Raw genomic sequence first — 23,428 nt, 5'->3', positions numbered from 1 at the left:
GACGATGAGCAAGAGGATGAAAATTCCATCGAGGATGAAATGTCAAAGTGTGACTGAATACCTTCAGAGAGAGACTGCATACGCGTCCTTCCGCTTGGCCACGTGCCTCCTCTTGGGGCTCAGATGCCCAGTGTTGTTTTGGATTCCCAATGACAACCTGAACTTTTAACCCGGTGACTCTCTAGGAAGAATTTTGTTGTTGTTGTTGAGATGCACACTTTCTGCTGGGGCTTCTTATTCACAAAGAATTCCAGGAAGCCAAATGGCTTAGCTGGCAGCGCTGCGGGAACAACACCACCAATCCACCAGCAGGTGGCTTAAAAGAATGGCCATTTATTTTCTCAAGCCAGGGTCTCCTGGTGGGGATGGCTTCTCCGAGCACCGCACCGACCCAGCACGGTCATCCCAGCACAGCAGGGAGGCGGAAAACAGATCCTGAGCAGGGAGGGGAAAACAGATCCTGAGCAGAGGGGCGCACGAGAGCGACTCCGAGCTCTTCTTATTGACACATGTGTGGGATGGAGGACGTGGCTGCAGAAGACCTTAGGAAGGGAAAGGGGCCGTGGGGGCTGTGGTGTCACCGCAGCTAACCCACAGAGCAGACAGGCAATGTGGGCAGAACCTAACGTTGCCTTTGATCTGTGAGTCAGAGTCCTGGGGCGGTGCAGACAGGTAAGCGCTCAGCCCATAACCAAAAGGTTGGTCATTGGTATGCACCCAGAGGCACCTTGGGAGAAAAGCCGGCTATTTGCTTCCAGAAAGTCCACGCTGCCCTGATGGCATTATTGCAAAGCACGGACCGATTGAGATGCTTCAACAGGCAGATGCAATGCTGGCGGTAGACGTTTTCCTATGCCAAGGAATTTGGAATACATTTATGGGGCCAACCAGATGAAAGAGATCCGATTTGTGCCCGCCTCAGAGAGAGGCGATCCAAAAGAATATGTAAATCCTCAAGCAATATAAGTAAGATCACACACAGTGAGATGGTGCTGCAACTAATTCTTAAATGGTGGAGGCAGTGCATTCACCAGGCTTTGCCTGAAATTCAAGCCAGTTTCAGAAGAGGACATGGAATGAAAGATACTGTTATTAATATTAGATGGAGCTTGGCTAAAAGCAGAAAATACCAGAAAGATGTTTACCTGTGTGTTGCCCATTCTTCATAAGGAATCTATAATCAATGCCTATGATAGCAGCCACCAAGAAATCAAGCAACATATTGCATTGGGCAAATAGGCTGCACAAGACCTCGTTGAGGTTGTAAGAAAGCCAAGCTGTCACTTTGAGGACTAAGATGCTCTTGACCCAAGCTATTATATTTTCAGTGGTTTCATGTGCATACAAAAACTGAACACTTAATAAGGAAGGCTGAAGAAGAAGTGATACTCCTGAAGAAGCATGTGTTGGGCAAAGAATATTGAGTATATCCTGGACTGCCTGAAGAATGAATGATTCTGTTTCGGAGGAAGCATAGCTAGAAAGCCCCTTAAAAAAGAGGATGGGAGGCTTCATCTCAGCTACTTTGGACATGTCACTAAAGAGTGCCAGTCCCTGGAAAGGTCACCTTGCTTGGTAAAGTACAAAACCAGCAAAAATGAGAGGCAGCCCCTTCAGGAGGTGGGCTGACACGGTCACTGTAGCAATGGGCTTTAATGTAGCGATGATAGTGTGGATGGCAGAGGACCGGACACCGGTTCACTGGGTTGCCAGGAGTCAGAAAGGACTAGAAGGGACCTAAGAACAACAGCAGCCGCCGAAGACCATAATCGAGAAGAAGGCCATTCTGTGGGAGGGAGGTAAAGAACTGAGTGCGGAAATAAAGAGGTGCAGCGTAACCGTCACGAAAATACCCCTGCAAATGTGAATCTTTTTACATTTAATTTTTAAAACATATTTAAAGGTTCAACTAAAACTTGATCGAACATTATTTTTTACAAACATCTTTGAGCCGCTAAGGTAACCCAGGTCTCTGTTGCCGTTGTTTTGTTCGCAGGTGACCTTCGGAGTATACCTGATGCACAGGTCTTTGGATTTGTCTTCTCCGTGTTTCCTGTCTGTAGGTTCGCAGGTGCTCCCTGTGTTGAAAGAGGACGCAGAATGCCACCATATACCTGCTTCTGACAATCACCAGGACATTGTCTCCTGAAAATGTTTTGTGCCCGTACGGACGCTTCTCTCTCACGGTCGCATCTGTGACCATGAAGATCTGTGATTTGGTTCAGTAAGACACGCTCTGCTGAACAAGCATCCTCCTCTCATGTCTTTTGTAGGTAGAGAACAGCTCTCACCTGTTGCCTTCATCCTCCCATTCAGTGTTTCCCAAAGTGGGCGCTCCTGCCTCCTGGTAGAGAGGGGGTGCTGGAACAATCCAATCACTGTTGTAGAGGAGACGCCGACTCACAGCCACCTTATAGGGGGCTGCAAGAACAGATCAAACAAAAACCCACTGCCACCTGACTCCAACTCCTGTCGACCCTATCAAACTGCCCCTGCGGGCTTTTGAGACTGTAACTATCTGGGAGAAGAAAGCCTCATCTTTCTTCTTCGGAGCGGCTGGTAGTTTCAAACTGCCAGCCTTGTGGCTAACAGCCCAGTGCATCACTCACTACACTAGCTGGTCCCTGACCTGTACTTTAGCCAGGTTTACGGGCTATGTGGTAGTTAGGCACCACCGACTCGGTTCTGACTCATAACAACCCTACTTTGGACAGAACAACATATCTCCCTGTCCGGTACCACCCCCACATTTGCTATTTTAGAGCCCATGGTTGCAGCCACTGTTCCGGTCCATCTTGTCTAGGGTCTTCCTCTGTTTTGCTGCCCCTCTATTTAACCCAGCGTGGTGCTCTTTTCCACGGACTACTCTCTCCTGACAATATGTCCAAAGTACGTGCGATGAAGTCCCAGCCTCCTCCCTCCCTCCCTCCTAAGGAGCATTCTGGCCCCACTTCTTTCAAGCCAAATCCATTTGTTCATTTGGCAGTCTGGGACTTTTAATATTCTTCTCCTGCACCACAATTCAAATGCAATGATTCTTCTTCGGTCTTCCTTATTCCACGGACAACTTTCGCAGGCATATAATTGTGGGGAACCAGCCTCCACAAGCCAAGGGGCGGTTGTGTAACTGAGGGGTGAAATTAAAGAAACGTCAGACAAGATAAAGCATGTGAGTGCTCCCCTCCGGGACCACCATGGCTTCAGGAGCCAGGTCCGCGCAGAGAGAGAATAGATTTCCAGCCAAGGCTTATCTACACTTAGGGGGCATGCAAGCCTCCCCTAATTACAGGTAACCACATATGTAACAAAGTAGGCTGTACCATAACCCTAAAGGTCCCTGAGTATATTGGAGGAGTAACCTAACACCAGTTCCCCGGGCAGGTAAAGGAGGGAGGGGCTAGAGCAGTGGTTCTCCACCTTCCTCATGCCATGACCCTTTAATCCAGTCCTCATGGTGTGGTGACCCCCAACCATACAATTATTTTCATTGCTACTTCATTGCTACTGTCATTTTGCTACTGTTATGAATCATTATGTAAGGATCTGATATGCAGGATGTATTTTCATTATTATAAATTGAACATAATTAAAGCATACTGATTAATCACAAAACATATAATATATATTGGGAAATATTTATTCTAATGACAAATAAATGAAATTTTGTCTTGAAGCATGGTGTAGCATGGGTACCAATCTTCATGGCAGGTTCATGTATGTGGGCGTATCTGTGTGTGTATTTTCTGATCGTCTTAGGCGACTTCTGTGGGGGGTCATGACCCACAGGTTGAGAACCGCTGGGCTAGAGCGCGGTAACACAGTCTGCTCCTATTGACAAAGCTGCCGGCTCCACAGCACTCAGCCCTGTGCTTGGAAGAGGTAACTGTAAGGTCGCCCTATGATGGGAGGATCTAGTGGGGAACAATATTAATGATGAGAATGTGATTGGGACTCACCTCCATCTCACAAGGGTGAAGGCCTCCCTTCACCCCAGAGGCCCAGCCTGCCAGGCTCTTTAATAGATGAGATTAAAGGATTCATCTGTAGACACGCTCTTCCCGGTCTCTGCTCCCCACATATAATGTGATTGAAAATACCATGGCTTGGGTCAGTGGCACCTTAGTCCTCAAGGTCACAGTCTTGCTTTTCAGCACTTCAGAGAGGCCTTGGGCAGCAGGTTTACCCATTGATTGTGGAGCCACGAAGATGAAATCCTTGGCAACGTCGGTGTTTTTTCTGGTAATCACGACATCACCTATGGGTCCGTTGTGAGGATATGTGTCTTCTTTACATTCAGTTGCCCGTGATCTTCCTGGATCGTCACGAGCAAGCGCTTCAAGTCCTAACCTTCAGCAAGCAAGGCGGTGCCTGCACATCAGAGGTTGCGAATCAGCCTTCCTCGGATCCTGGTGCTGAGTTCTTTGTCCTGTAACCCAGCTTCTCCGATGAGTGGGCCACTGTACAAAAGTCTCTCATGGCCAGGGGGTGCTGGGTCATTGTTCTTTGTTCTCTTCCTCAGACAAGGGGGCGTAGGCCACATACATTTGGCCGCCTCTGCTCTAAGTCTTCACTCTCCACATCTGCACAGGTGAGCTCTGTGCTTTCCACAAGCGGACTCACACCCCGCAAGACCCCCGCGTGCATCGGAAGTGTGGTTGGTTTAGTCAAGGGACATTTCCCGGTGACAGCCACTACCCTTTGGAACTTGTGATGGTTCCTATGGGATCTTTTCCCCACATTGACTTTTTTCCTTTATAAAGACTTGGAAGGCTCTCTTCAACCCCTTTCTACTGAGGAAGGTATTCTGGAGGGTATGAGAATGTGGCAGCAACCCCCGCTCCCCCCCCACATACCACCCCCATGTATATAGTGAAGGTGGGGTGCACACAGGGGCCCAGAGGGTTAGTTGTGGCCACATTCCTTGAGGGCAAGTTTGCCTGGGGCTAGCTACATTTCCTGCAAAGGCAAGGCCAGCACCCCCAGTCCTGAGTTCCCAGCACGGGCTCCTCTGAGTGGACTCCATGGGGACTGCTCACAAGTCTGAGTTCCACTCAGCGAGGGCGGTACATGAGTGACCAACTGCCCTTCTCCCCAGTCCCCCATGGGATGGTGTTGGTCTGTCCACCTGAGAGACCTGCGGAGGGGTAGGAATCCCATCTGCACCACCCTGGGCCTGTGCTCCTGCACCCGCTGGTTGAATGTGTCTAGCAAAAGGAACCTCACTTTCTCATGAAGTTATCCATTCCATTGAGCTGTTGTGAGCAAGTTGTCTGTGTTGAGCTTATTTCTAGCTCTCTTCCTGTGAGGTCTAGCTATGAGTCCTAGCCCTGCCCTCTGAAGCATCATAGAGCAAGTCCAGTCCTGCGTCCAGGTTGCCTGTGTTCTAAAGCAGTGGTTCCCAACCTATGGGTCGTGACCCCTTTGGGGGTCGAACGACTCTTTCACAGGGGTCGTCCAATTCATAACAGCAAAATGACAGTGATGAAGTAGCAACGACGATAATGTTATGGTTGGGAGAGTTACCACAACATGAGGAACTGTCTGGAAGGGTCGTGGCGTGAGGAAGGTTGAGAACCACTGCTCTAAGGCATGGTGTCCACATAAGAACCCCATGTCTTTGGCCAGGCTGTCTGTACCTTCACCTGGATTGCTGCATCGTCCTGTCACTTCTCTGCCCAAAGGCTCCTGCCCACCCCGGCCTCCATTAGTTTCCTACACCATTGTCACCACGGCTCTCTGTTGCTCAGCTGTTCAGTGCTGTAGGCTCACGCTTTCCTGGTGAGCTCTTCGAAGCCCGTGGGATCAGGAGCCAGTGTGTTCCATTAGCTCGCTCGTGGCCTTGGTGTTTCCCCAGAAATTTGTGGGCTTTGAAAGACGAGGCACGGCAGAGTGGTTGAGCTGCAGAGTGGTTGAGCTGGAGCCTTGTGCAGCGTGTCTAGGGAGTGTTCCAAGTGCACCCTGCAAAGCTAGGACAACGTCTTTTTGTCGTTGTCGAATATTTTTATTGACCTATCTTACTCATTCCAATATATCCTTTCCCTTCCCATACAGTTCTGCTATTCAGTCCCATCAGTCATCAATGCTATCAATTCTCCTCTATCCCCTTTCCTCCCCACCCCACCTTCACGTCCCATACCCTCAGGGAACCCCTGCTCCTGTCATTGACCCCTCTGAGGGGCCATCTAGCTTGGCTACCATGTAGCAAGCTATCTTAAATGTGCAAATGAACATACACAAATCCAACACGATCAATGAGATATATTGTATACGGACATAATAGTAAGGGGAGGAAATCTTAAAGAACCCGAGGATCGTAATGTGGTCATCAGTGGATTTGTCTTCCATTCTGTCGGGCCCTGCTGAGAGAGGCTGTCCAATTGTCTTGCTGGTGGACTTTGGGTCTCCCCTACATCTAGCCCCCTTCCTATTAAGTTGGATGTGTGGTTTTTGAACTTGTGATACCTCTTCCCGTTGACACCTCATGATCACACAGCCTGGTGTGCTTCTTCCATGTGGGCTTTGTAGGACAACTTCTTAACCACAACCCCACACCTCAAGGGAAGGCGTCACTGTGCCTGGGGCTCAGGACCATCAGGGGGACGTAGGGATCAATTGGCAGCACATAGTCCACACAAATAATGTTCCACATCCTACTCTGGAGCAAAACCGAGTATCTTAGAGCTTATGGGCCCCATCTAAGGGCAACGCTTGGTTTCTCCTTCTCTGAAGCAAAGAGCAAAGAAAAGCAAAGATGCATGGAAGCAATTAGTCCAAAGACCTAAAGGGGCCCGTGGACCCAGCTTCCACCACCAGTAAACCAGAAGGACTAGATGGTGCCCGGCTCTGAAAGGAATCACAATAGATGGTTCTGGATAGAGTTGGAGAAAACTAAGGGAACAAAACTCAAAATTATTAAAAAAAAAAAAAGACTAGGCTTCCCACTCTGATACAGACTGGTGGCGCTTCTGGGACGCTGGTCCTGAGCTATAGCCTGAAACGGAACGTGCCACTGTGAGTTTACCCCGACAATAGAAAGGCCTACAAGGTGACCAGCAACTGGTGTGTTGTGTGTGTGTGTGTGTGTGTGTGTGTGTGAAGAAGGGGAATGGCACACCTCCTAGGTAGAACCATCCACCATCTGCGATCAAAAGGGATGAAGCTCAGAAGACAGGAAGGGACGGGGGAGAAGGACGAATGGGAGTGGCAAGCACAGGGAGGGATTGGGAAGAATGTTCACCATGATGACTGCCTTCCGTGCCAGGAAACAAAATGTGTACAAGTGGTTGCATGGAAAACCAGTTTGTCCTGTAAGCTTTCTCCCGGATCACAATAAAAAAGTAAAAAGCAAACAACCCCCAAACGGCCTCTGCCTCTGTGATTCTCTAGTTCAGTAGCAGTGGAGGTAAACGAGGTTAAATAGGGGTTTTGTGTTTCATTACTCTGAGCTTTTCCTTAAAAAAATCCAACTTTTGTTTGAGACTCCGCACTACTGCATGCAGGTGCCCAGGCCTGTCTTCATCAGCTAACTGGTAGCAGAGCTACGCTCGGCAGTGATGGGTTACTTGTTCAAGCCAGTTTCGTGCAGGAGAAATCTGCTTCCAGATTGCATGCTGGTGCGCTTCCCAAGAACTTCGGTGGGAGCCAAGTGTGAAGTCACCTGTGTCCTCAATATACTTCCAGGTGCAAAAGACAATTCATTTTGTTCTTATGCATACCCCTGTCATGGGTGGCACAAAGTAGGCACTTTTAGGACTAATCCCTGGCGCCTTAACTCTTTCCCTTACAGCACAGCACTGGCAGAGACTGCTGCACTTGAAATGATTGGTTTCACATCGACCTGCCTCCATGGGACTGTCAGCTCTATGAGGACAGGGCTTGTGCCTGTTCCCTTCAGCAGGACATCCCCAGTGTTGGCAGAGCACAGTGGCTCAGTTCTATTCACTGTCTGACTGCCTTTGTTCAAGCCGGTCCTGTGTTAGTAAGTAATCCATTATGAATGTGTTCTGTATTGTAGGGTCTACCTTCAGCATGTCTGCCTGAGATGTTAACAAAAAATGTATTTCATGCGCCGTGAAGCGGCTTCATAGTCTAAGTTCTTGAGCATTTAGGATCCCGGGACCCTTCCTTGGTTCCCATTTCCTAGTGTTGGGCCATACATGCTCCTGAAAGGATATGAAAATCAAGCCTCACGTTGCATTCCTAGGGTTTATTTGTAATGCCTCGGAGTCTCTGAGGGTCAGGGAAAGTCAAAATGCACTTTGTACAGGTCATGAGTGCAGACAAGTCTTTCAGGGAAGTTCCCTTCAAGGGCCTTAGAGGACAGGGGATACATTTTCTTTTCTTTAAAAAAAATCATTTTATTAGGGGCTCATACAACTCTTATCACAATCCATAATATATCAATTGTGTAAAGCACATTTGTACATTCATTGCCTTCATCAATCTCAAAACATTTCCTCTCCACTTAAGCCCCTGACATCAGCTCCTCATTTTCCCCTCCCTCCCTGCTCCCCCTTCCCTCATGAACCCTTGATATCTTATAGATTATTATTTTGTCATATCTTACACTGTCCGACGTCTCCCTTCACCCACTTTTCTGTTGTCCACCCCCCAGGTAGGAGGTTATATGTAGATTCTTGTAATCGGTTTCCCCTTGCCACCTTTCCCTCCCTCCACTCTCCTGGTATCGCCACTCTCACCACTGGTCCTGAAGGGATCATCTGTGCTGGAGTCCCTGTGTTTCCAGTTCCTATCTGTACCAGTGTACAACCTCTGGTCTAGCCAGATTTGTAAGGTAGAATTGGGATCATGATAGTGACGGGGGTGGGGGGGGAGCATTTAGGAACTAGAGGAAAGTTGAATGTTTCACCATTGCTACACTGCACCTTGACTGGCTCGTGGGAGAGAATTTCTTTCACTTACTTTAGAGTAAGGCCTAAGACTCCTTTAGGAGGCTGGTGGTGCTGATGGCCTTCCCATTGAGACGTAACCTCATCCCTTCCTCCACGTTGCTGAAAGATGCTCAGCACATGGCAAGCAGGTTCTCAAATGGAAACAAACAAATAAAAACCAAAAAACAAGCTTCTTGCCATCGAGTCGATTCTGACTCACAGTGATCCCATAAGACAGAGTAGAACTGCTCCTGTGGGTTTCCAAAACTACAACTCTTACCTGGAGTAGAAAGCCTTATTTTTCTCCCAAGGGGCAGCTGGTGGTTTCAAACTGATGAACTTGTGGTCAGCAGCCCAAAGCATAACCGCTATGCCACTGGGTTTTAGGGCTGAGCAGGTTACAGAAATGAAAGAGCCCACATTCAACGAGCTCATCATCTTAACCCCCTAGTGGGGAAGACAAAACAGTAAAACTCGGGTACATGAAACTTTCAGAAGGCACACCACACTCCTATTAGCGGGCGTGTTGTTTGGGGGCTTGTTTGAAGAGCTTAGGAGCTCCCAGGGGAGTCACAGGTGACGGTTCCCAGACATCAATCCCCGTCGTAGGGACCTTCAGGCTGCACTCCAGGTCACTCAGCCTCACGCTCATTGAGTATGTGGCTCTTCACACACACGCCATACGCGTCTTCTGTTTGTGGGAATCGACTCTACAGCTGTCATTCTATGGCTCAGTTGCATCAGGCAGTAGTTGAAAATTGCTACCACAACCCATTCTCTTCCTTCTTGAACTCCTTGACATCACCCCTGCTTTCAGGGCCAAAGATCAATGGGAGAAAGTTACCCCTAAGCAGTTTCTCTGGGTTCGATTTCAACTCATGCTGACCCTGGGCATGTCAGAGGAGAACTGCGCCCCACAGTGGTTTCGGAAGCCACTGGCCTTTCTTAAAAGTCAAGATGTTCTGCTGACACCTGCGGACCACACAGCATACACGAGGTCCGTGGGTGGGAGTCACACCTGGTCTTTCACATGGAAGGTGAAAATTCTCTCTTGGGACCACCCATGCCCTCCTGGAAGGTAAATAACACAAACTAGAGGTCTCAATGGCTTCATGATGTAAGTCATGGTGACGTGGGCATTGTGGGCAGTCTGTGGGGCCGGGCTGGCAGAGTTCAGTGGTGTCTACCTGGGAGGAAGGAGCCCTGGTGGCGTTCCGGGCTATGCACTCAGGTGCAAACCACAAGGTCCTTGATACTAGCCCTCCACTCATTTCCTCGGGAGGAAGCCAAGACTTTCTATTCCTGTAAAGGGGTTGAGTCTTGGAAGGCCACAGGGGCAGTTCTGCTCTGCCAGGTGAGTTAGAATTGACTTGATGGCAGCAATATCTACTTCGGAGGAGTTATGTAGGCTCCGAGGGAGTCTTCCATCCTGCTAGAGATCTGTGAATACTCAATAGCTTTTAAAAATTAATCTTTCTAAAGCAGGTGCATAAGCAAATGCAGTGAAGAAAGCTGATGGTGCCCGGCTCTCAAAAGATATAGAATCTGGGGTCCTATAGGCTGGACGATAAATAAGGGCCATCTACTGAGAAGCAACAAAGCCCACATGGAAGAAGCACACCAGCCTGTGAGATCACAAGGCATCAAAGGGATCAGGTATCAGGCATCAAAGACCAAAAAAATCATAGCACTGTGAATGAGGGGGAGTGCAGAGTGGGGACCCAGGGCCCATCTGTGAGAAATTGGACATCCCCTTGCAGAAGGGCTGTGGGGAGGAGATGAGCCAGTCAGGGTGCAGTGTAGCAATGATGAAATATATTCCTCTACTTCTTGAATGCTTCCTTCCCCACACTATCATGAACCCAATTCTAAATTTACAAATTCGGCTGGACTTGAGGATGTACACTGGCACAGATAGGAACTGGAAACACAGGGAATCCAGGGAGGATCAACTCCTCAGGACCAGTGGTGAGAGTGGTGATACCAAGAGGGTGGAGGGAAGAAGAGGGAGAAAGGGGGAACAGATTACAAGGATCTACATATAACCTCCTCCCTGGGGGACGGACAGTGGAGAAGTGGGTGAAGGGAGATGTCGGATGGTGCAAGATATGGCAAAATAATAATTTATAAATTATCAAGGGTTTGTGGTGGAGAGAGGAGTGGGGAGGGAGGGAGAAATGAGGAGCTGATACCAAGGGCTCAAGTAGAGAGAAAAAGTTTTGAGAATGATGATGGCAACATATGGACAAATGTGCTTGACACAATGGATGGATGGATGGATTGTGCTAAGAGTTGTACGAGCCCCCAATAAAATGACTAAAAAATTTTTTTTCATTATGTTTTCAGTGGAGGTTTACACAGCAGTTTAGGTTCCTTGTAAACAAATTCTACAAAACTTGTTTAATGATGTTCAAATTCTTTATGATGTGTGAACATTCTCATTACTTCTGTTCTGGTTCTGTTTCCAGGCATGTAGCCCACTGTCTTTCCATGCGTTAATATTCTACTGAATCGTGCTTGAGTGAGTTACTATTTTTTCAACTAAGAATCTCCATTATTAGAACACTTGGTACCTGAAGTTATCACTATTGTGAATTGCCGTTGGATGACCTCGACTCCTGGCAACATATAGTGGGCAGAACAAGCATTGCCTAAGTCCCGGGCCAGCCTCAGGATTGTTGGCATACTCGAGGACGTTCTGTGGGGCCATGTGTCGGCCCAGGTGGTTGAGAATTCCCCTCCTTTCCACTGGCCAAACATGGTGTCCTTGTCTGGCAATTGGTCTTTCCAGGTGACATGTCCAAAGTAAGTGACCCAAATGAAGCCTTGCCACCTTGCTTCTCAGGAACATTCTGGCTGCTTCTTTGAAGCAGGATTCATTTGTTCTGGCAGGGCATGACAGAGTTGATATTCCTTGCCAACACCACAGTTCAGATGTCAGTTCTTCTTTGTTGTCCTTTTTCATTGCCCACATTTTTAGAACTCCACTAAACGACCCCAAACTACCACTGGCTAAAATGGAGGAAGTGGGTTGTGATAGTAAAGAGCCATTAAAAAATAAAATAAAAAAGAGCCATTAATTTCAAATTGGGAAGGCCAATGATTGCCTGCTGTCTTTGGGAACATTGATCACATGCAAAACACATGTCACACTTTAGAGTTCATAGGGGGAAAAAAATCACAACATTCTGTCGCTTTCAGTAAAGATTTATGTGAGAGAAGTCAACGTGCCAGAAGAGATCCAAATCAAGGACATGGTCATCCCACAGTTTGTCAAGGCAAGCAACGGAGGTGGGCGGGGGAGCTCCTGGAAGCATGCCCTCCCATCTCCTAATTTATGTCAAGAGTTGTTCTGTGCTGTTTGACATACAACATTGACCAAAATGAAAATTCTCACATGTTGGAGAGCTCTGTACTCATAACGGGAGCTCTGGTGATGTAGTGGTGATGCATTGGGCTGCAAGCTACAAGGTCAGCAGTTCAAAGCCACCAGACATTCTGCTGCAGAAAGATAGGCTTTCTACTCCCATAAGCGGTTTCAATCTCAGAAACTCATAGGGAAGTTTTACACTGTCCTATAGGGTTGTTATGAGTTGGCAATGACTCTATAGCAGTGAAGCTTTATATATATATATATATCTTTATATATAAACCACACACACATATACTGGTATATACTGCTTTATATATATACTGGTAAAAGGGCCACTAGCTTGGATGAAAAGTTACTGAACTGGTTCAAGATATATAAATTCTAAGCCCCCAACTTTCTTTTTTTTTAAACAATCATTTTATTGGGGGCTTATATAGCTCCCAACTTTTTATGGGAAAATAATAGGATGAGAAAGTTACTAAGACAATTTCAGAAGTAGCCAAGGGGGGTTATGGGAAAGAAAAGACTTTGGTAGTGCTTAGATCCCTGAATCACAGAGGGCAATGGACTGAGAAGAAACACAAGCTTGCCGTGGCAACAGCAAATAAAGAAGAACAAAAGGAGAGAAGAACCTCTTACCCCGCCACCTTCCCAGAGATACACTCAATCTTAATGCTTTGGTACACACGAGGGCTGATACACTTAATCTTGATGCTTTGGTACATACGAGGGGTGCCCCCCAAACCTGCAATTTTTGGAAAGAAATGGCTTTAAATTTTTGTACAAAACAACTTTAGCACCTTCAAAGTACTCTCCATTACACTTAATAGAGTCGTTAAATCTGCAATTCCATTCTTGGAAACAGTTTTCAAACTCATCTGCTTGGACGGCTGACAGCACCTCCCTCATTTTTTTCTTCACCTCTTCTATGTTGTCAAATCGCTGTCCTTCGTGTCCCGCTGCATGCTGGGAAACTAAAAGAAGTCACACGGAGAGAGGCCAGATAAGTCAGGTGCATGGGGCAAGAGAGGCACGCTCTTTTTGCCTAAACCTGGCGCACTGAGATGGCTGCGTGAGCAGCTGCATTGTCGTGGTGTGCCAAACCAGCCCCATCTGCCATAACCAGGCCTTTTTTGTTGCACTCTGTTACACAATCATTTCAGAACCCTTACATGGAAAGCTTGTTTCACAGTCTGACCTGGTGGAACACACTCAAAATGCACTAGCAGTTGACATTTCCATTTGTTTGGGAAGTTGACCGACATCCAGAATGTTATTAATTGACATTTCACCTGTTTTGAAATGAGAAAACCACTCATAAACTTGAGTTTTCCTCATAGTGCTGTTCTTGTAAGCTGTGTTTAACATCACACTAGTTTCGGTGGCATTTTTCCTGAGCAGGAAACAAAATTTCACAGCTTCATGACATTCTCTTAAATCAGCCATCACGCTTCCTCCCCCCAACTACCATGATCCGAATTCTGCCTTGCAGGGCTGGATAGGGCAGAGGCTGTACACTGGTACATATGGGAGCTGGAGGCACAGGGAACCCAGGGTGGATGATACCTTCAGGACCAAAGGTGTGAGGGGCGATGCTGGGAGAGTGGAGGGTGAGTGGGTTGGAAAGGGGGAGCTGATTACAGGGATCCACATGTGACCTCCTTCCTGGGAGAGGGACGGCAGAGAAGGGGGGGAAGGGAGACTCCAGATAGAGCAAGATATGACAAAATAACGATGTATAAATTACAAAGGGCACATGAGGGAGGGGGGAGCGGGGAGGGAGGGGAAAAAAAAGAGGACCTGATGCAAAGGGCTTAAGTGAAGAGCAAATGCTTTAAGAATGATTGGGGCGGGGAATGTATGGATGTGCTTTATACAATTAATGTATGTATATGTATGGATTGTGATAAGAGTTGTATGAGTCCCTAATAAAATGTAAAAAAAGAAAAGGGAAAAAGAAAAAATGATTAAGGCAAAGAATGTACAGATGTGCTTTATACAATTGATGTATGTATATGTATGGACTGTGATAAGAGTTGTATGAGCCCCTAATAAAACGTTTAAAAAAATCAGCCATCACAAACAAACAAACAAAACAAAACAAAAAGCGAGGTGTGAGCAAAACTGCTTTGACAAAAAATTCCCTGGGACCAGAGCGAACCTTCCCAGATGATGCCACCGGGTGCACTAACTCAGAGCAAGTTGCTCAATGCGCGCCTAGCGGAGAAGAATTCATACAGCTCCACCCAGAGCAATTCTGGTATTGGGGGGTTACGCCCTTGTAGGCTTCCAGATTTGTCCCTGTGTCTCAAAGGACACTGTGCCCTTCCCGTGGTTTGTTTTAGAACTCCTGGGACTCTGCTCTTTGCATTGATGGAGAAACCAGGATTTATTTATTTATTTATTTATTAAAGTAAATTCTGGTCCCTTACTTTTTAAAACATCCCAGAGAGTTGATTATTCTAGGAGGTACATGCCTTTCTGAGAGCTATTGTTCCCCTTATAGACCTGCAGACTTTCCATCTGCAATTTGAGCCCTTGGGGAATAAGAGTGAGTTCAGGCCCACATCTAAATGGCAATTGTTTTGGGGGTTCCACCAGTTTCTAGTCAACCATTAAGTGTGGTCCCTTTTTAATTTTGAGTTTTGTTCCAAAATTCTCCCACTCTGCCCAGGATCTTCTGGTCTAATGCTTTCATTCATTGCTGTTGGTAGTAGTATCCAGGCAGCATCTGGATCATCTGGGATAAAGGTGGTGGATACTGATGTTGGAGTGGTCCCTGAGTCCATTGGACTAATATTTTTTTAATCTTTAAAATTTCTTTTCTCCTAGCCCTAGGACTAATATTTTAATATGTTTTTAATTTCCAGTACTCTTCTTCCCTTTTGATAGGTGCAGGTGTAATGAATTTAGAAGTCCTTAACTTCTACCAAACGACCTTTTCCTGCATGGGTCTGGTAAGAAGGTTGGGGAAGACCCAGGTGGGATTCACCTGTAAGTAATTGCAAACAGGAATGCCTGGAGTGCCGTTCCATTGTGTATAACAGAGGCCTTCTGAGAAGTAGGAGGAGGGATCTCATTACCAGCAAGAGCCAATAGTGGAGTGAGTCCTCTGGACCCTGTCTTTCTCCCATGAAGCGGCTGGTAGTTTTGAACTGCTGACCTAGTGGGTCGCAGTTCAACGTATAACCATTACACCACCAAGTAAAACAGCACATTAATAAAGACTTCGCAAAAGGGAGAGACCATATTGCACCTTAGATGGCCACTCATGGACTTCCCCCCACTCCCACCCCAAAGTTTATATTGTGAATTAGGTGGGGGTTTACATGTCAGGTCATCGTTTTGGATTCAGCCATTTACACAATTTATCAAGCCTCCCAATGACTGGTCCTGTCCCTGCCTCTTTTCTCCCATCTGCTGCTTGCAGTCTATTATGTTACCTTCCCCTTCACCCAAGTTATTTCACCTGTCTACCTTCTGAACCTTTCCCTTGCCTCTCGTCCTCTCCTGCCCCTGGTATTGATCAAAGTCTGTTGCTTTTGGTAGGAAAACGTCCGTCCTGATTTTAAAACAACACTGAGAGCTCTTTAATATCTCGTATGAGGATCGCGCCTGTCTTACGTTCAGTCCTGGGATTTCCTCGAAGCTCACACTCCTGCCTTTCCTTGTAGACCTTGGCTGGATGCTCCCCTGGGCTCCGCAGCTCCTGGCCCTCTGCTCACCACGTTTTAATACATAACTCATTCCGGGCCAGACACTGTGCTCGGTCCTGGACACACAAAGACCTGTTTTACATAAAGATAAAGATATTTGTCCTCAACTCACGGACAGAAGGCTAGGAACCATGCAAATCATCTAGTCATTGATTACAGTATTGTTCCCCGTGGTCGGTGGGGGGAGGTGGAGAATCACCTTTTCTACAACGTGCTGTATAATTCTTTGTCTTGCTTTGCAACTTAGATCTTCGTCTGAAGCATTAAAAAATGATCTTCTGCTACAGTTTGGTTTCTAATTTAAGAAAAAGAAAGTCAAACGCAAACCAACCTTATAAAATCTGTTGAAATGTGGCTTAGACTAAGCAATCCCAGTGGAATTAAAATGTTTACTTTGAGCTAGTAATTTTGGGACCCTTCTTAAACATGTTTTCCTCATGGCTTCAAATTAGTCTTTAAAAAACATCAAGTTGTTTAATCATGCTGAGTCCTTCATTTACCCAGAGATGATTAATTCTTAACTGCTGCGGCAGGAGGAAGAAAATAGCTCACGTCGTGAGTTCCCGGCAGAGCAGAATGATAGTCATAGAATTCTGAGCGCAGTAACCGAGTTGGACAGCGGGGCTGTTAGGGTCAGGCTATTTGTATGTTAAAAATGCGCTTATTTTTAAAATAAACATAACTGATACTTGTTGACTGGGTTGTATGAATGAGGCACTGCGCTAAATACTTTGCATAAATTATTTTACTTAAATCTCACAATAATCCTGTGGAATAAGGGCTAATAGCTTTGTTTTATAAGCCTAGAACTGGGGAAACTGGGGCTTAGCCACGTAAAATGACCTATTTCAGAGTCGAGCGCTAGTTTACTGGAGAGAGGGTTAGGATTTATCACTTCACCGCTGTGATAAACTACTACGTAATAGTCGTTATGGGCAGAGTCCTAAGCACATCATATGCGTTAAGCCATGTCACCCTCATCACTAACTTTATGAAGAACCTATTATTATCAGTGTTCCATTTTAGAGATGGGAGCTGGCGATGCCCAAAGGGTAAGCCACTTGTCCAGGTCCCACAGCGGGCAAGTCAGTGGTAAAGTCGGGATTTGAACCCAGTCCTCCAAATTCAGGAATCCATGCTCTCTCCACCTCCATCGGAGAAAGGTGCTTGTCTGGAGGACTTACTTTGTAAATTAAAGGAAGGAAGGCTCGGAGTTTCCATGCATACATTCTTCTACCTTGTTTCCCAGTAGTCGAGGCACGGCATGCAAGCAAGGCCTGAGGACCCTCATTGGTACTGGGGAACCGGAATGAATAATTTCAAGGTTCGTTTCAGCATGAGGAGTCCAAATCTTTATACTTCAGATGTTCACACCCTTTAACAAGTGGTCCTGAGGCGGAGACTTGATCACCTGTGAGCTTGGAAGCGGAGCTCCGCAGTAAGGGTCCAGGTTGTGGTGGCTATCAGTAGGACCTCAGCAGGCTTCTCAGTTTTCAGACAGAGAGCCAGAGAGACCCTTGACTGCGTTCATCTAAAACACATGAGCAGAAACCCGCAGATGCATGTACTATCTGGGCTGTCGTATTTAACTCTATTTGGGATGCTTTAAGAAGTACACCCGAATGCTCCTTGGAAGCAAGCATGGTAGAGTTTCATCTCATGTCCTGCACACATGTGATCAGGAGACATCAATCCCTGGAGAAGGATGTTATGCTCGGTGATGCAGAGGGTTAGTCAACAGAGAGGGAAGGACAGGGAGGCTGCTACAGTGGGTTCAAACACAGCAACAACCATGGAGATAGTGTGAGAATGGGCAGTGTGTCGTGCTGCTGGGCACAGGGCTGCTGTGAGTCGAAACCTGCTCTACAACAAAGGCATTACTATAGGACATATTGATGCTTGGATATTTGAATAAGTCTCAATTACCCCTCTCCCACTCAAATAAAAAACCAAAGCCATACCCACTACCATTGAGTCGGCTCCATCCCATAGCAACTCTAGATGCTATTTCCAAGACTGTATCTCTTCACTGGAGTAGAAAGCCCCTTCGTTCTTTCCTCTGTGAGTGTCTGATGGGTTGAGCCATGGGCATGGTGCATTTGTGTCCCTGTTTGCTACATAGTTTCAAAACCCAACCAAACTCACTGTCATCAAGTCCATGCTGACTCTGAGTGACACTATAGGACAACGAAGAACTGCCCTTGTGGGTTTCTGAGACTGCAATTCTTTTCGGGAGTAGAAAGCCCCTTCTTTCTCCCACATAGTGGCTGGTGGTTTCAATCTCCTGACCTGGTGGTTAGCAGATCAATGCATAACCGCTACACCACCAGGGCTCTTACATAGTCTCCAGATCTGGTTAATTCATTAAAAATTATAGAGAAGAACCCAAACAAAACAGACCTGCTAATTCCATTGAGTTGGATCCTTGGAATAATTGCCCTGAGCTATCCTTCAAATTTTAAAGTGAAATTAACCCCTGAGGTCACCACGTGTCCAAATACTTAAATGGATGACAAAATAATGAATATCATCTGTAAGTACTGAGACCAACTCATTGACTTAAAATAAAGAAAAGAAGGTCAGGGAAACTAGATGTATGGAAACAGAACAACCAGAATTAAAGCAATGAGAATGTTCTTGTACTGTGAGAATGTAACCAACATCACCAAACGACTTAGGTAGCAATTGTTGAATGGGGACCTAACCCGGTGTATAAACCTTTACCCCAAACACCACAAAAGATTATTTAAAAAAATTATGGGAGTTGTTTAGTGACATGTTTATAATTTTCTAACTTATAGTAATTTGATTAATGTTACATGCCATTATCACAAAGAATGGGTACACAGCCCAGGTTAGGTAAGTGAGTTCAAAGCTTCACAAACTTTTATTGCTTTCATATATGGGAATGATTTTCTAATGATTTAGAGTTAACGGATAGAGAGTGTCTTAGAAATATACATATTTCAAATTTTAAGTTCAGAAGGTCTCTGCCACGAGTTTAAAAGCATGATAAAACAGCTGCATAAATGGATACCACGGGCTCAATAGAAAGTAAATGTCCAGAAATGAATCAAGGCGGCATATGTACAAACATGCCTGATGCGTCAATGTGTGGATTGTAACAAGAGTTGTAAGAGTCCCCAGTGACATGTTAAAAAAACAAAGCAAAACAAAAAGCAGCTGCCTAGGAAGCATTGCGGTGTAAACACAACAATGACGCGACTGGAACGCTCACAGGGGCACATAGAACGGCATTATTGTTCATTTTAAAGTTGCTTTGATTTAAAAAAATGAAATCTAAGTTACTTTTAAATCACTTTATTGGGCGCTCTTACAGATATCATAACATTCCACAGTTCAATCATATCAAGCAGTATTGTACAATTGCTACCACAATCAGTTTCCAAACACGTTCTTTCTTCTTGAACTCCGTGATATCAGCTCTCCTTTATCCCCTCCCTCCCCACCCCTCAGGAGCCCTCCTTGTTCATTCATTTAGTTTTGCCATATCTTTCACCATTCACTATGGCTATTCACACCCAGTTCTGCTCACCCCCCTGGAGTGGGGTCATCGATGCTGTGAGCCCTCCCTCCCCGCACTTCCCATACGCTCACGGCTAGAATTCTGACATTTGGAGTTGGAAGGGGATGCCAGGGCAGGCAGCTTGACCGTCTTGTTGCCATTCGCTGAGGAGGTCCGGGAAACCGACTTGGCTCAGGATCCACGGCCGGGGAAGGCATGGGCTCTGCTCCAGTACTCGGCCTGCTCCAGATCTCCAGCAAGCACATTCTCATGGTTTTCTGATCTTCAGTTCCACACCACCCTCCATCTTGTGTCTGTGAGCACTGAACTTCACCTCCATAAGTTCATATTTTGATAGAAACGGACACTTCTTGCTACAGAATGCCTGTGGAGAGATCACCCAGGCTGGGGAGGCACTGGGTGAAGGAGCACCCTGGGTGGTGACAGCCATGGCTGCACCCTAATTGATTTTTTTATCTGTTGCTAGTGCTTTTGTGCTTAAATCAGAGTCCATGACAAGTCCAAGCCCATGATGATTTACTCCATGGTTGTCTTTCAAGTGTTTTTTTAAACATCATTTTCAGCTCTTCTAGGAGGGCGATAGATTTATTTTGAGTTAATTTTCACATATAGTGTGAGGTAGGGGTTCCAGCTTTTCTTTATCGCCTGTGAATATCCAATTGCCCCTCCACCGTTTGTTGAAGGACTGTTTTGCGTGTGACGCAAGTAGAAGCATGGCCAGTGATGCTGGCGCGGGTCGCCTCCTTTGACACTGGATGGTGATCACAAGACATGAAGTCCAGCTGTGTGGTCCACGAACTTTAGTAGCTCACAAGCCCATGGTGCTCTGGGTCAGAGCTGTAGGGTAGGTGTGGGGGTGGGGGTGTATCCAAAAGGACAAGGTCTGCCTGTGGTGAGAGGGGATGAGAAGGCTCACAGCCATGGTCAGAGCCATGTCCTCCCCTTTGTGCTCACACCCTTCTCAACAGAAAGCTCTCCAAGATGAAGCTACGTTTGTGTTCCCACCCACACCTATTTCTGGCCTCCAGGGCCTATAGCAGGGAAGGAACTAACAGCCGTTTAGAACATGCCCTCAATCCCCAGCTGGGCTGAGAGGAACTGGGCACTGGATGGTGGCTCCCTTAGTGACACTTCTCTTGCGAGGACCCTACCCAGATCAGAAGTCATTGCAACCAACTGTGATCTTCCTTAGCTTTCCTTCCTCCACCAGGGAGATGGGGAGCTGTTGGGGGAGAGCACAGAGGTGGTGATCCAATGGATCCAGAGGTCCAGTGCTGGAACTGCATGCGGACTAGCCCGTAGGTAGGCGCTGGTATCAATGCAAAGCATGGGCCAGCAGTGTTCTGAGCACTCGATCTCTGCGGACTGTGAGGTGATTCTCACCAGGAAGGGAGTCCAGGTCATCCCAGACGCAGGTCAGGAAGAATAGGATCCACCTGCAAGATGCTCTCAACCTATCTTTTCCCAACTCCCCTATTTTGTGCAGATAGAATTAGCTGCTTACACATCTCACCTTGTAACTCCCAAATTCACATTGTGGTAAACATCATCCTTTGTGAGTAAAGCTACTGAACACCTTTAAACCTGGTCTGAAAAGTGAAGGAAATGACAGTACCCACATTTTAAAGTTGTTTAAGCGTTAAAGAGGCAACTGGAAACACAGGGAATCCAGGACAGATAACCCCTCAGGACCAATAATGAGAGTGGTGATACCAGGAGGGGAAGGGGAAGGTGGGGTAGAAAGGGGGAATCACTCACAAGGATCTATATATAACCTCTTCCCTGGGGACAGACAACAGAAAAGTGGGAAGGGAGATGTCGGACAGTGTAAGACATGACAAAATAATAATAACTTATAAATTATCAAGGGTTCATGGGGGAGGAGGAGAAAAATGAGGAGCTAATACCAAGGGCTCAAGTAGAAAGATTTGGAGAATGATGATGGCAACAAATGTACAAATGTGCTTGACACATGGATGGATGTATGGATTGTGACTTTTTAAAATGTTTTATTAGGGGCTCATACAACTCTTATCACAATCCATCCATCCATCCATTGTGTAAACACACCTGTGCATTCCTTGCCCTCATCATTTTCAAAGCATTTGCTCTCCACCCAATGAAATGATTTTTAAAAAGAAAAAAAAGAGAACCAATTGGGATACAAAAAAAAAAAAGAGTTGAAGAGGCATTTTTCACTTAGTGCTGTGCCTAAGAATGAGCATGCCCGAGTGGAAGCGAGGCGATGGGCCTGGCCCATGTACTTTGCACACGTCATCAGGAGAGACTGGTTGTTGACCAGGGCATCATGCAGGAAGAAAGAAGAGCCCCTCAGAGAGATGGATGGACAGGGCGACTGCAGGTGCTAGAGCAGTGGTTCTCAGCCTTCTTCATGCTGCGACCCTTTCCTCATGTGGGGGTGACCCCAACCATACATTATTTTTGTTGCTACTTCATCACTGTCATTTTGCTACTGTTATGAGTCGGGCAACCCCTGTCAAAGGGTTGTTCGACCCCCAAAGGGGGTCGCGACCCCCAGGTTGAACACCGCTGGGTTAAGAGCAGTACTAGTAAGAACTTTTTAAAGAGAAAGCAAACGATCCCAGACAGATAACCTAAAGATACTCACAGAAAAGGCCATTTTGCTCCCTGACTTCATCTCTAGCAAATGCTCCCAAATTTATTTGGCCCGCCACCCCCTTTTCAGACCAAAGTCAAAGCTCCCCTGACAATGACACATTTTTGTACCGTAGCTCACAATCCAGGATAAAGGAGAGGCACTGGCTTTTGCAGCCCACCGGAAGCATTCCAGTGTCCCCCAGGGGGAAGGATTGCCCACTTTGGAAACACTGGTTTATAGCAAGAAGCCTGGTGGCAATGTTGGGTAAGTGCTGGACTGTCAACGGCAAGGTCAGAGGCTCAAACCCACCAGTCACCCTGCAATGATTTACGAAACCCTATACACAGGATCCCTGTGAGTTGGAATTGATTCTGGCAATGGTTGTTGTTGGTTGGTCTATTGGGAAGCCCCCCAGACAGGTGTGTTTATTGTACCCTAGAGCTTTCACTGTGGGCACAGTGGCTCTGTGCAGCATCTCTCTGAGTCAGAATTGACTGTGGGTCAGTGAGTCTGCGACATGGGAGATAAAAGACAATTAGTTCTCATACAGACTTTAATCTAGGAAACGAAAGAAAGAAAAGGAAAAAGAGAGGCAAATATGAATTCTAGGACAAGCACTGTGCTCATATAGAACCTGTACTTGGACCAAGAAGTTCAAATAGAACAAGGGAATGATACTGTGTGGTTTGAAATCGAGAAAGGTAGGTGTCAGGGTTGTATCCTTCCCTCCTACTCATTTATTCTCTATGCTGAGCAAATAATCCGAGAAGCTGGACTATATGAAGAAGAATGTGACATCAGGATGGGAGGAAGGACTATTAACTTGTGCAGACGGCACAGCCTTGCGTGCTGAAAGTGAGGAGGACTTGACGCACTTGCTGATGAAGATCGAGGACCGCAGCCTTCAGTATGGACTGTCATTCAATGCAAAGAAGAGCCATAGCCTCCCAAGTGGACCAAGAGCTAACAACATGTTTTCATGGAGAAAATTACTTAATCAATGAGTTAATCTTGTTTGGATCCACAAGCAAGCAGCAGTCAAGAATCCACAAGCACATGGAAGCAGCAGTCAAGAAACTGATCAATATCATCTATATATAACCTCCTCCCTGGGGTTTGGACAACAGAAAAGTGGGTGAAGGGAGACATCAGACAGTGTAAGATATGACAAAAATAATTTATAAATTATCAAGGGTTCCTGAGGGAGGAGGGAGAGGGGAGTGGGGAGGGAGGGGGAAAATGAGGAGCTGATGCCAGGGGCTTATGTGGAGAGCAAATGTT

The 23,428-nt window shown here is 46.4% G+C and overlaps 1 protein-coding gene across 1 annotated transcript in view; it reads left to right on the top strand.

Annotated features, from left to right (window-relative positions):
• The window catches only part of MOCOS (molybdenum cofactor sulfurase), a 64,740-nt gene extending 57,422 nt beyond the window's left edge, over window positions 1–7,318 (top strand). The window contains exon 15 of the mRNA XM_075532572.1: window positions 1,997–7,318. Within this exon, the coding sequence (XP_075388687.1) occupies window positions 1,997–2,149 (153 nt within the window). The 3' untranslated portion in view covers window positions 2,150–7,318. The remainder of the gene's footprint in view (window positions 1–1,996) is intronic.
• Window positions 7,319–23,428: the final 16,110 nt, after the last annotated feature.

This window comes from Tenrec ecaudatus, chromosome 15 (genome assembly GCF_050624435.1).
Source record: "Tenrec ecaudatus isolate mTenEca1 chromosome 15, mTenEca1.hap1, whole genome shotgun sequence".
Classification (NCBI taxonomy): domain Eukaryota; kingdom Metazoa; phylum Chordata; class Mammalia; order Afrosoricida; family Tenrecidae; genus Tenrec; species Tenrec ecaudatus.
This window is presented reverse-complemented; position numbering and strand designations above follow the sequence as displayed.